At 40.4% G+C, this 13,794-nt stretch overlaps 1 protein-coding gene across 1 annotated transcript; it reads right to left on the reverse strand.

Moving 5' to 3' along the window:
* Positions 1 to 6,325: 6,325 nt before the first annotated feature.
* LOC132268435 (uncharacterized) lies at positions 6,326 to 10,895 on the reverse strand. Its single transcript, XM_059769284.1, has 3 exons — positions 9,802 to 10,895; positions 8,045 to 8,715; positions 6,326 to 7,661 (listed from the first exon to the last, which is right to left on the reverse strand). The coding sequence occupies exons 1-3, from the start codon at positions 10,893 to 10,895 to the stop codon at positions 6,643 to 6,645; spliced, it is 2,784 nt and encodes a 927-aa protein (XP_059625267.1). The 3' UTR covers positions 6,326 to 6,642.
* Between the last annotated feature and the right edge of the window lie 2,899 nt (positions 10,896 to 13,794).

Genomic DNA, 13,794 nt, shown 5'->3' on the forward strand with positions numbered 1-13,794 from the left:
TGGAGTCAACTTCAACAGAACCTTGTCTCCCACTTGGAACTCTAATGGCCTTCTCCCTTTATCTGCATACTTTTTCATCCTTCTCGCAGCCTTGGCAAGGCTGTCCTGTGCCTCCTCCACCATCTCTTGCATGGAACGGGCATATCGGTATGCTGCAGGGCATCTTCCACCAGTCCTCTGCACTGCCACCTCCTGTGGTGTACGAGGTTGTTGCCCTGTTGCCAACTCAAAGGGACTCATTCATGTTGCTGAAGACCTGTGCAAATTATAAGAGAATTGTGCAGTGTCTAGTAACTCCAGCCAATTTTTCTGACTTGCAGTGACATAGTGCCTCAGATATTCTTCCAATAACTGGTTCATCCTCTCAGTCTGTCCGTCAGTCTGAGGATGGTTTGCTGTGGAGAACTTCAGTTCAGAACCCATCAAGCCAAATAGCACTGTCCAGAACCTTCCCGTAAATCTGGTGTCACGATCACTAACAATATCTTCGGGCAAGCCAAAATATTTCACCACAAACTTATGAAATAAACAAGCAGCAACTTCCGCTGGGCATGCATGTGGTGCAGCAATAAAAATTGCATACTTAGAGAATCTATCTACAACCACAAAAATAGATCTCATACCTTCCACCTTGGGAAAACCAGAAATGAAGTCCATTGAAACTGATTTCCATGGACGCTCTGGTATGGGCAAGGGTTGCAGTAGCCCTGCCTCCTTCTTCATCTCATGCTTGTCTTTCTGACAGACCAAGCAAGTCTTGACATATAACTCTATGTCATCCTCCATCTTGGGCCAGTAATATGATCTGGATATCAACGCCAGCATTCTATCCACCCCTGGATGTCCAGCCCACTGAGGATCATGCATTTCCCGCATTAGTTCCCGTCTCAAACCTCCAACAGGAACATATAATCTACCTCCTCTGGCGTAGAGTAGATTATCTTCAATCCAGTACTTTCTGACTTCACCATCAGTAACCTGTTGCTTTAGTTTCTGATAGGCATTGTCGGACTGAGATTGCTCTTTGATTCTGTCAAGGAAATCAGTATACACCGTTGTCAACGACGCCACATACTCCTGCACTTCTTTCCTACTCAAGGCATCAGCAACCTGATTCTGCTTTCCAGGTCTGTGAACCCACACAAAATTGAACTCCCCAAGAAACTCTTGCCAACGAGCTTGCTTTGGAGTAAGCTTTTTCTGTGTCTTGAAGTAGGTATTGGCCACATTATCAGTCACCACTGTAAACTTAGTACCCAACAGATAGTGCTTCCATGCGTCAAGACAATGTATCACTGCAGTCATCTCCTTCTCGTGAGTTGTATACCTCTGTTCAGCATCCTTAAGCTTCCTGTTTTCAAAGGCACATGGGTGTCCTTCTTGGACTAGAACCCCACCAATTGCTCTATCAGAGGCATCAGTATGCACTTCAAATGGCAAACCAAAGTCAGGCAGTCTCAAGACCGGTTCTGTAGACACTGCCTGCTTAAGCATCTCAAAAGCATTCTGGCACTCCTCAGACCAAACCCACTGTTTATCCTTCTTCAGCAAGTCCGTTAAAGGACTAACCTTCTTGGAATACCCCTTTATAAACTTTCTGTAGTAGTTTGCCAACCCTAGAAAAGATCTTAACTCTGTCACTTTGGTAGGTGCAGACCAATCAAGGATGGCTTTCACCTTTCTCTCATCCATTCTGACATGGCCCTTATTGATCCAATGCCCCAAAAACATCACTTCTTGGCGACAAAACTCACACTTCTCCTTTTTGACAAATAACTGAAACTCCTTCAGTTTTGAGAAAACCAATCTCAAGTGTTTTAAATGATCTTTCAATGACTCACTATAGACTACAATGTCATCCAAATAAACAACAACAAAGCGATCGATGTAGTCATAAAACACATTATTCATTAAGTTGCAGAAGGTTGCCGGGGCATTAGTTAGCCCAAACGGCATTACAAGAAATTCATAAGACCCATAACGAGTTACACATGCAGTTTTGGGTTCATCTCCTTCTGCTATACGCACCTGCCAGTAGCCTGCACGTAAATCCAGCTTAGTAAAATAGGATGCCCTTGACAACCTGTCAAATAAATCTGCGGCATTGGGCACTGGGTATTTGTTCTTCACAGTCACCTTATTCAGAGCCCTATAATCCACACACATCCGCATTGAGCCATCCTGCTTCTTCTGGAACAACACTGGCGCGCCATACGGTGCCTTGGATGGTTGAATATAGCCAGACTCCAGCAACTCATCCAACTGTCTACGCAGTTCAGCCAGTTCTGAAGGCGCCATCCGGTATGGGGCCTGAGCAGGAGCCCTTGCACCCGGCTCCAACTCTATCTTGTGATCAACAGCACGTCGAGGGGGCAATTGCTTGGGTAGTTCTGGTGGCATCACTTCTGCAAATTCCTCTAGAATTTCAGCAACAGAATCCGGAACTTCAACAAGCTGGTCCGGTTTGATCTCTATCATAGCTGCAAGAAAGGTAGAGTCTCCCCTCTTCAAACCTGTTTTCACTTGCAATGCAGAGATTATTTCGATGCAACCATATTTACGATCTTCCTTCTTTTGGTGCCCATAAAGAGCCACTGATGGAATAAAACATGGACAACTCCTGTCCCAAATAAAAACTCCTCCCAAATATGGCACAACTACCACTCTGGCTTTCGTAAGGAACTCAATTCCAAGAATTAGATCAAAATCATCTAAGGGAACAGCCATAAGACTAACTACGCCCTCCCAACAACCAACTTTCATAGAAGTGGTGGCCATGCCTAAAACAGGCTTGGCTTCAGAATTCACAGCTTTCATCTTATTAGCATGTGGAATTAACTTTAAATTAAAGTTACTTACTTCCCTCTGCGCAATGAAGTTATGAGTGGCCCCCGTGTCCACCATTGCCAAAACTTCCTTGCCGTTCAGTGTCACCTGAATGAACATGAGCCCTTTCAACTCCATAGACTGTTCTTCAGTAAGAGCATTCAGCATTTGCAGAGGATTAACTCGGGTTGGACCAGATTCCGAGTCTGAGTCTCCTTTTGAATCAGCGACAATAACACTCAGCTTCTCCCTCTTGGGACAGTCCCTAACACGATGGGGACCATTGCAGATGAAACAACCGTAGTTGGGCTTAGTCCCACTACTACTCCCTTTGTTGTTGTAATCTGCCTTGGCCTTGACAAAGCCACCGCCTTTATCCTTCTTTTGATTCTTATCCTTCTTTTTGTCCTTGAACCTGAAGGACTGGCCTTTGTCTTTCTTCCCCTCCTTGGACTTCTTCTTGTCTTGTGTAGTAGACCCAGTCATCTTGAAATCTACAAGACAATCTGCCGCTGTCATGGCAGTAGGAAAGTCCCTCACACCTTGCTTACGGAGTTCTGCCTGAGCCCATGGTTGCAATCCGGACATGAAATTGAACAGCTTGTCCTCCTCTGATATATTTTGAATGTCCAGCATCAAGGAACTAAAGTCTTTCACATAGTCACGAACGGTACCTGTGTGCTTCAATTTCTTCAGAGATTCCCTTGCAATCCATGCAGTGTTCTGAGGCAAGAACTGGTCCTTCAATTCCTTCTTGAGGGTCTCCCAAACTTCAATCCGAGGCCTACCCGCAGAAGCATCGTCCTCTGTCCGTGTGCGCCACCATAACTTTGCATCACCAGACAGATACATGCTTGTAATGGTCACCTTCTCGCCATCAGGGATCCGAGCAGCCTTGAAGTATTGCTCCATGTCCCATAGGAAATTCTCCAACTCTTTGGCATTTCGGGTACCATTGAAAGACTTGGGATCCGGCACCTTGATCGTCTGTGAAAGAGGATCACCACCGCCTCTAGAACTCCCATGAATGGCCCTCTTCACCAAGGACACTTCATCTTCAAGGTCTTTCAGGTTCTTCTTGAAGACATCAGTCAGTGACTCAACATCTTCAGAGATACGGGTCAATTGCTCTTTGGTGGCCTGCATGAAGTCACCAAACCCATCAGGATCAGTCTTCAAGATCTCCACTTCAGAAGCCAAGTTTTCAATTCGAACAACAAGGCTCTTTGCACCATCTTGTACCTTTGTTTCTGTAGGAAAACCCACGAACTCTTCCAAATGGGAAACTCTTTCACGAGTATTACCTCCAGCCATCGTAGAACCGGGCTCTGATACCAATTGTCACAGGGCTAAATTACACCACGAATTTTTGCCTCTGCAATGGCACTTGGGGCCACCAAGTCTCAGCCAACACAACAACACAATACACACAGTATAGAAATATAAAGAAGGCACACACAGTTACAGGGACAAGCCCCAACCTTTGCTCATATTAAACATATTAAAAAGGAACATGAGTTCGTACAAGGAACAACCAAGGCTCACACCCTCTTCTCTGTCCCCTCTACAAAGCCCACCTTAGCATTATATAGGCCACTCTCAAAAACCGCCCATAAGTGCCCACTAAGATGATGGATGACACCCCCATCCACCTAGGGTCGTGCTGGCACCCTCTAAATGAGCCAGCACTATAATGCAGTTGACAAGCCCAACTGCTAGACTTGTTGGCATGTTCTGCTCATGCCACATAACCACAAGAAGTTAGATTCTGCATAGTGGAGGAAACCACCCTTAACCGCCTGTGTGTGTTGGTCCTCTCAGAATTGTGCCACATGTTTGGGAGGTTACTCAGCACTCCCCCACTTCCCATGATGAGTGGGAAGTGCTAGTAACTTCCCCCAACCAACCGAGCCCACTAAGCCACCACCTCTTGTAACCGCAAGCCATGACTTTGTGTTATCCATGCTTTAGCCACATCTGAGTCAACCTTGTGAACTTAGCCCAAGTCCACCAATCTGCACCCACATATATATGTCTCTGAGTGCACGGCGTGCCAAGCCATGCACGCCCATGCGCACGCTCCGATGCACACCAAAGTGTATGCCGGCGCACACACTAGTGCCCTTCTTCGCGCGCCATGTTTGTACCCTCATGCGCCCGTGGCTATACGCCCACCTGGACGCCCATGTGCACGCCGAGCTAGATGCTCGCGCACACTAGGTTGGCGCCTACCCGCGCGCCCACCTGCACGCCCGCACGCGCGCCGCTGCACCCCAGCGCGCGTGTCGGTGCACACTTGTTTGCCCTTCAATATCTTGGATGCTCTCCACTTGTGCAACCATCTTGGAGTGGTGCAACACGTGCCCATGCACGTTGGCTAAGCCCTCTAAGCAAGCCATGCCATAGCCCAACCGATGCGCTCAACAGACCCCCCCTAATATAATCTTAAGGAAATCCAGCACTCTGACAGGAGTAAACATCACCCATGATTGAGGAGTCATAATGACCTTTCAGACCTTTTCCGACATCCAAATTGAGTGCCGTCTGCGCCAACCATCTTCTATGGACTCAAGGTACCTCCCATAAAGATCCTGAGTCAAAACTCCAAGTTTCACTTTTTGCCATATTTACGAAAGTGCCACTGGGCACCCCCAGTGCACGCCGAGCATCCTTTTAAGCATCTTGTGTGCACGCTGAGCATCTTGTGCACGCTGACAACCCACTGAGCATTCTCATGGTTGTCTAACCAAAGCCAAAGTATTCCCAAGACATGGCATGGCCTTGAAATGCCCATGTCTTCCCTTGGATAACCGTCAAGGGGCTAACAGTAACAAATAAGGCTCATATCTATTTATAGCAAGATGAACGGCTAAAATACATTACAATCGGATCTACCATCTAGAACACCATTCTAAAATATCTACTACTCTATATCATTCTCTACTTCCGCATTCTCTACTCTAAATACTGCTACAACATTTTACAGTCCTCTGATACCCCACAATTTTTTACGACTCTGGAAGACTGTAGAATCGGTTCCCTACACATGTCAAGCAAACGCCACCCAGAGTCTGCCTGCCTAGTTCAACCTTCTTTGATGGGGCTCATTTGTGTTTGGTTAAGTCTCCGTGAAGACAGTGCAAAAGCTATGTAACTATAGATAGATATTGATAATCTGGTCTATGGTTGTTGAGAAATTGGAAGAAATTAGATAGTTCTGTAATCCTTACTCTCCTCCTACCAATCTTCCATTGCAGTACCACACTTTATGTTATGTTATTGGAGTTGCCACTTGTACACATTTAAGTCTACATCAAAACTCTGTAATTGAGTTGAGTAAATGTATTAAGCATAGACATAATTTTAACTTAAAAGAGATGAGAAAAGATGTAGTAGTAATCTGATTTATGATTCTCCAGTCTGATTTATGATTATTTTATAACTAAAGCAAACGACAATGTGGGTGGCCAAATGTGATAGCATGATTCATTTTCTCACATAAAGAAAGTTGCTCTTGTGTGTGTCACTTTGTGACACAGACTTATGGCTGCATTGAAACATCAAAAACATAATTGTATTCCTCACCAAGAATTCCTTATTCCCCTTCATTTTGACAGGGAATCAAAATAAGGAAGAACCAGTGGCTCACCATTATTCCCACTGCTTCATCCACCCAATCACCACCAGTATTCATTTCTGATCAGAATACTTGTAAAACCAACCCCCTCCAACATTAAGTGAAAATGAAAATATTACAACAAATATTTTGAGGAAAGAGAAAAACAAAAGAATTGATCATTAGCAACAATTGAATCATCAGAATTTGGCACAGTGTGAAGGTAGACCTGTCTCATGATGAACCATCACTACCTCTGTGGTACTGCAGTTAAGCACATCCTGCCCCAACTTTGATCCTGCGGACTTGAGTCCTTTCAGAGAAACAGCCTGGTTGAAGAGGTTCAGTGACGGCACCTTTGAGGCCGGAGGCAACTTCCCACCAGGCAAAAAGTTCCTGAAGTCTTCCTTTAGCAATGGCACCTCAAAATCAGACTTGTCATGCCTTACTACATTGTCTTTTGCACTGATATGAGCCCCGGGCTCCATATGGTTAGTCGAAAAGCTTGCCTGGTTTGGGAAGTTTGGATATATACTAACATAGCCTCTAAGGTACATCATGTCAATCAGAAACTTCTTCCATGAAGCTTGCCATCCGTTGGTTCTAGACTTTGGAATTTGAACTGGATTTTGCTTGGCATCTTCGGTAAACCTCATGTTCATATAGACATAGAATTCTCTCCATTGCTTTGGGAAAAAAACTGCACCCCAACTGCAGGGTAGCTGGTGGAGATAAGGTGTGTTTGGATGAATGTGCTTGAAAAACTCGGTTGCATTCCACTTGGGCCTCTCTTTTACTACTTCAACCAAACGTGGCGTGTAAAGAGAGATTGAGGAGAGCTCAGGGAGAGAGATTTGTGGGTCATAATGGTAGGCCAAGAGGACATATTTAATCCACAGGTAGTAGTATGGAGAGACTTCAATATCATCTTCGAGTAAGAGCCCATAATCATCATCTGATGTGGGGTACCAGCTCTCACTCACAGCTCGGATGAGCCCCCCTTGGATGATCCTCCTTCTCAGGGTTTTGGGGCCGTGGGGCCAATCGAATGAATTTACAAGTTTTAGAGTTGCTTCATCCACTTTACTATCCATGTTGAAGCTGATAGAGACCTCATCTCCAACATAGAAGGCATTGCTTAGAGAGTTGAGAAGCCTTGTTAGCGAATGAACACGATTCTGGGTAATAATGCTTATAGAAATCCGCATTCTGTTCCAATCTGCATGAGACAAATAGCTTGCTTAGATTATTGCATAACGAGTAAACAAAGGGAAAAATCGATTACTTAAACAAGCTAGTTACATATTGACCTCATTCTTTTGTCAGTTTGAGCTGAGTTAAAAAACACATTCATCTCTGATAATTGTACTCATTTTAGTACCATGGAATCAGATATTCTAACATGAAACTTTCATACTTTTTTTATGTTGTTCTTATATGCTTAAGCTATAGCTGTTATGGAGTTGATCAACATTAAATTCAAGTTGATATGTGACTTGGATTATCACTTTGTTAATTTCAGTAGTGATTTCTAGCTCTAGTGCTGCCATTTTATATAGCAAATAAGCAGAACATTGTTGAATATAGAGTAATCATTCTTACTTGGTATTGCTGTAGACCGAAGATCAGCCATCCAAAGAACCTTTGACACAGAAGACCTTGGTAAAAGAACCAATGTTGAACTGTTTGTACTAGTCTCTGACGCCATCTTCAAAGCTTTCTTCACATTAGAATCAATATCAGCCACCGTGATGATCACACTCGGGTTATGAATTTTGATCAGTCCTTTCATGCTGGAGTACACTGCTTGTAACACAGGCACCTCCGAGTTTGATATTCCTGTTGGTGAACCAACTCCTAAATCAAAAATCTTAAATCTTCTCTCCTTGCACACCGACTTAGGCCAATTCAAAGCTGTGGTAGCATCTTCACAAGGGCAAAACTTGCCTCCAGACGCTACAATATAAGCCTTCTTGCCAACAGTGGTTCTGAACTTCTCCAAAAGAGGGGCAAGAGCTTTTACTTCTTCAACAGAGTGGGCATAGAAGAGTGCATCTATTTTCTGAGGATACATTGCAGCCCACTGTGTCACATAACCGGTTGAGAGTGCTTTCCACCATTGATCATCTCGGACTTGTACTATGTCTTTAAAGATTACAGTTGTTTCGGACACATAGGCAAGCCTGTGTTCACTGTCACCCCAAGTTTCCTTGTCCTTGGAATCAACTGGTAGAACAAATGAGCCAGCATTTCTGTACTTTTGAAGCTGATAGCTGCATGTTGTGGTAAATTACAAACTTTAGAAGCTAAAATAAGAATCCAGACAAACACATCATTAAGAAAAATAATTTAAAATGGAAAACAAAAAAATCATATTGTTCATCTTATTCAAGGCCTGGACTTGATATGATATAATTAACAAAAACCAGTCATTTACTATCTCCAGAAGTAAAACAAATTGAGTGATTGCCTAGTCATTGCCTTCTCAAGGACATGAAACTATATTAATACAATGCAAAACATTAAATAATAAAGGTCATAATTTGCCTTCAAATAACAAGACACTCAATGATTAGCAGATAATAATGAAGCTAGGGAGAATCTCAAAAAGGAACTCCCACTATCACTTTAGTTTTCCCATCATTAACACAAAAAAAATTCACACATTAGCTAAATCATTCATAAAAAACTATTAATGGAAAACAGGCAAAAGAAATTAATGTATTAGCTTGTGATACTACACAGAAAGTTGACTTCAATATTAATGAAGTACAGGTTAAGAAGATTCCTCTACAGAAAGTTCATATTAAAAAAATGTTCTGGTTAGTGTAAATTAGTATTTCAAAATGCTATCTGAATCAGTTTTCAACTCAACCTGCACGGGGATCAATTTAGTTGAATTTTTATACTTTATATTAATCATCAACTGGATGCATAATTGATACTGACAAAAGTTGGTCCCCATTGTTACTACATTAGACTCGCGCCAAACATTTAGTTTAATGCTATCCCCCCAAACTCTCTCTATAAATTCATACATCTATATATAGAATAATATGCATAATTTTGAACAGGTGACCAACTCAAAAAACTACTACATTTTTATCTTTTAGTCAAACTAAATTAATGACATCAGAGATGACCTTCTTGTCACAATATTCTTCATGGCATACTAATAGTTTATTGAGTAGTTCATGAACCCCCAATAGCAATGGAAGTGTATGACTTAGTAACATTTTTTAGTAGCTAAAAGAAAATCCAAAACATGATCAAGATACATGGACATACTATCAAATTATTGGTATATCCCATTAATATGTTAAATGAAATTAAAATTTAATTTTGATCAGTAAACATACCTAAGATGCAGATCTTCTCCGGTCATGAAGGTGAAGGGGTCCTCGATGAAAAGTGTCTTGACAAGCTCTGCAGATAGAAACCAAGAGCTGGAAAGAAAATCCACCTGCACAATCTTATCAACCATGATGTCATAAGCAGGATCAGGCAAATAAAGCCCGGCCTCCTTTGATCGGAACTTTCTGTAACTTGGGAAGGTATAATCCTTCTGCCTAAAAGGCAAAATTCTTCCTATACTGCCCAAAACAGAGTTCTTATACTTCTCAGTCCCGGCTACGTGTGATAAAATCTGTAACATCTTCCTACCGGGAATCATGTCATCATCAAGGATATATACAAGATCACCTTCTGTCTGCAAGGCCATTTGAAACCTTCCAAAGTACTTGAAATCATAGGTTGAACTAATGAAACTTATTCTAGTGTCATTATAGCTTTCTACAATTCTCTTAAGTGAGAGCTCATTTGGGCTACCAAATGCAAGTACCCAAACATGATGGAAAGGAAGGGTCTGTTGAAGCAAAGAATCAAGTTGGGAGCAAAGTGTTTTTCTTTTGAAATGGTTTAAGATAACTGTGACCTTTGGGATGTTTGGACCTTTTAAGTCCCACTTGGACTTCATTGCCATGAGCTCAGAAAGTGTCTCGGTACCAGTGGACTTGCTTTGGAACTGCAATACCTCATCATAGAGGTCCCTCTTCAACTTGATCATCATGGCATCATTGGACTTCTTCTGCACAAAATCAATCTTCTCATTCTCGCAAACTTCTGATGGAGTGACCTCAGCATGGACGAAAGAAGCACCTTCTTGGTACCGGCTCACAACGTGTGGCTGGATTATGAACTGTTTCCAGTGCTGCGCGATTCGCGTAGCCCATGAAAAGTCTGGTGTTGTTCTCAAGTCTACAGCTGGACTCATGTAATACAAGAGGAATGTGGCGTAAACTGCAAAGGCGAATTGGAGACAAGTGAGCACGGTTACAAGCCGAGCAGAGGGACTCTTCTGTGTTCTCAACTTTGCCTTTCCACCAACATAATCACTAAGCATTCCTTCCAAGTAATCCCCACTTCTCATACTGGGATTTCGAAACAAACCCATTGCAGAAATGCAATCACTTGCTCTGTTCACCTGCATATTGATACAAAAACACAAGTTTTTTAGTCCCAATTCATCCAAAAACAAAATTATAGGAATCAAAGCTCAACACTCACCAATACCCACAACCCAAATTAGCAAATTAACAGATATAATTGGTTGTGAAGACAGAATCAAATGACTTCTGTGGGTAATTTTTCATACGCTTGATTGAATTCTCAAAATGAGGAAGACAAGGGACTAATAGGAGAAGGGTGGTTTTGTGGAACTTCGAAGACTTGAAGAGCAATGGAACCTGTGCCATTGGATTTGTATATATATATAGAGAGAGAGAGAGACACACACACACATATACATTACACATGAAAATAGTAATAAATATACATGTAAAGTAATAAAAAAAGATAGACAAATTTAAGTGCATTGGAAGGTCCCATGAAAAATGCAGCAAAGGTCACATGGGGTTAACGCCTAAATTTATAAAACAAATGGTAATATAACGCGTTACCTTCACTACTTCTCAGACAACGACACTAATTGAAAGCCGGCTTTGTTGGCGTAAAAATGGGCTCACCCTGCGTTTTTGGCACTTCCAAGCTAATTTTATTACTACCCAAATCACCATTATTTTATTTTTCATTACCATTCTCTCTGAGTCTCCCAACACACGCACTTGAATGGAAGAAAAGTTTTTTCCCGTAAATTGAAGATATTCAATTCGTAGAATCATTTTCTTAACATGAAATTTAGAGAAATTCAAAATTTACAAGTGTCATTCTAGCATTATGTCACATAAATGGCGGGAATAAGATTCGTCCTAACCGGTGAGGAGGCAACACTCTTACTTTAAAATTTATTAAAGTAGTAATAATTTTATACATTTATTAGAAAAATAAACTGTCTGACATCTAGAAATGCCAAAGCTTCTAGACTCTGAATCTTGGGGATTATTCCAAAATCATATTTTTCTCTTACAGAGAACTCAAAGCTCATTGTAACTCAAATCCCAATAAGCATAGCATATGCTAAAATTAAAAAAATAAAAATAAAAATAAAAAATTGAAAAAAAAATTTAATGTTAAAAAAATGTTGAAAGAATACCTTGATTGATAATAAAGAAAAAAAGGGATGCCAAAGAGCCTTTTCTTTTTCAGCAAATCAGGCTAAAAAGCTAAGCATTAAGCTTATACAGACACAGTTCATGGATTGCAATAGACCGTGTAGAATTTTATAGAATTAAGCTAAAGATTGAGTAGAATATTGGAGATATAAATACAAAAGTAATGGTTGGCAATGGTTGACTTTGGCATATATATAGGCTATGTACATGTATATAGTATAGATGAGCATTGCAGCAATGTGTGTTAATGCCTTTTTGCCAAACTTTACCCTTGGACTGATTTTGCTTGCATAAGGGAGAATTCAAAAGGGTTTGGTCCCTTTTTAAGGAATATAGAGAGAAAATTAAACAATGAACAACAATTCTCTATATTCTTCTCTTGTTTGTTGGTCTAAAAAGTCTTTCTTTTACAGGGGAAATGGCACTTGAGAGTTTGAGAGTTTCAGAACATTACACATTAAAATTAGGTGATACATTAGACGTGGTTTGCCTTTCCTGGTACAACCACAAAATCTTGGATTATGTTCATTAATGGTCAGGACGCTGTCAAGCTACCTAATATAATCTTCCTCCTTTATCCAGACTTAGGATCGATTGTATAAAGAAATACAGTAGTCCAAAACTTCATTGTTACCAACAGGCCAGTGGCCTAGTTATACCGGACTCCTATTTTTCAAATGGAGGTAAGGGTCTAGGGGTTCGAGTCTTGATGGAGGCATGTGTATGTCTGAATACCAAATATGAAGAAAAAAAGAAAAAAGAAAAACTTCATTGTTTATAAGTAATTTGGTAATTAAAGAGAATGTCTTCAATTATTATTGGTTCATAACAACGGTCATGATCGATGGAATACAACATGTAGGAACTTCAAAAAAGGAACGAAAAGTCAGAGGAGCATTTAGGAAAGGTCAAATAGAAAAAATGTAGGCATTTGTTTTGAATAAATTAAAATAAAACACCTATTTAAAAAAAAAAAAGGGTTAAAATATTAGCTTTATATAAATTTTTCTTAGATGTTCAATCTTAGAGAGTTATGCACTGGAATTTTGTAATATATTGCATTAATAAACGCTAAATTGCTAACTATAGATTTATTATTTTCTTGATTATGCACCATGGACGAGTGTTAATACAAGTGAAAAAAAATTAATATTTTCTTATGGAGTTTTAATCTATAGAGACTTCCTTTGAGCATCATGTGGGGATCAAGTTGTTTATAAATAAAGTTTTATTTTTTTATTGGAGGTAATCCTAATAAATCTCACACATGCATTCACGAAGCTAAATTCAAATCCATTAGGAACGCAAATGAAATGCTTTTGTAATTATATTAGTCCACCAACTATTCCCCGAATCTCACTTTGTAATAATTTAATTGATCACGTTATTCATGATGATCTTACATGAAACAATTACTAGAATTTGATTTTCATTTAAATAAACTTCTTACACTCAGTAGGCCATTTATTGCTTGGTCTTGCAATACAATTTCGGAATATCTTAAGAGTTACAAACTAACAATACTATATTGTGTACATATGTATCTATATATCACTGAAACTGCTGATTATACATAAATTACTTATATTTTTTTAAAATACTATATTATGTATATTTTTTTAAAATACTATATTATGTATCACTGACACTGCGGATTATACATGAATTACTCATACATAGTCGAATTTATTGGAAGGCTCAAAAAAACAATCCTTTAATTATAGGTTGACTATTTTTAAGGCTGTAGAGGCACCTCTAACATGCCATGCATGCATGCACATG

The sequence above is a fragment of the Cornus florida genome, unplaced genomic scaffold (assembly GCF_030987335.1).
Source record: "Cornus florida cultivar Cherokee Brave unplaced genomic scaffold, ASM3098733v1 CherokeeBrave_3.0.0_Hap2_Chr08, whole genome shotgun sequence".
NCBI classification, from domain to species: domain Eukaryota; kingdom Viridiplantae; phylum Streptophyta; class Magnoliopsida; order Cornales; family Cornaceae; genus Cornus; species Cornus florida.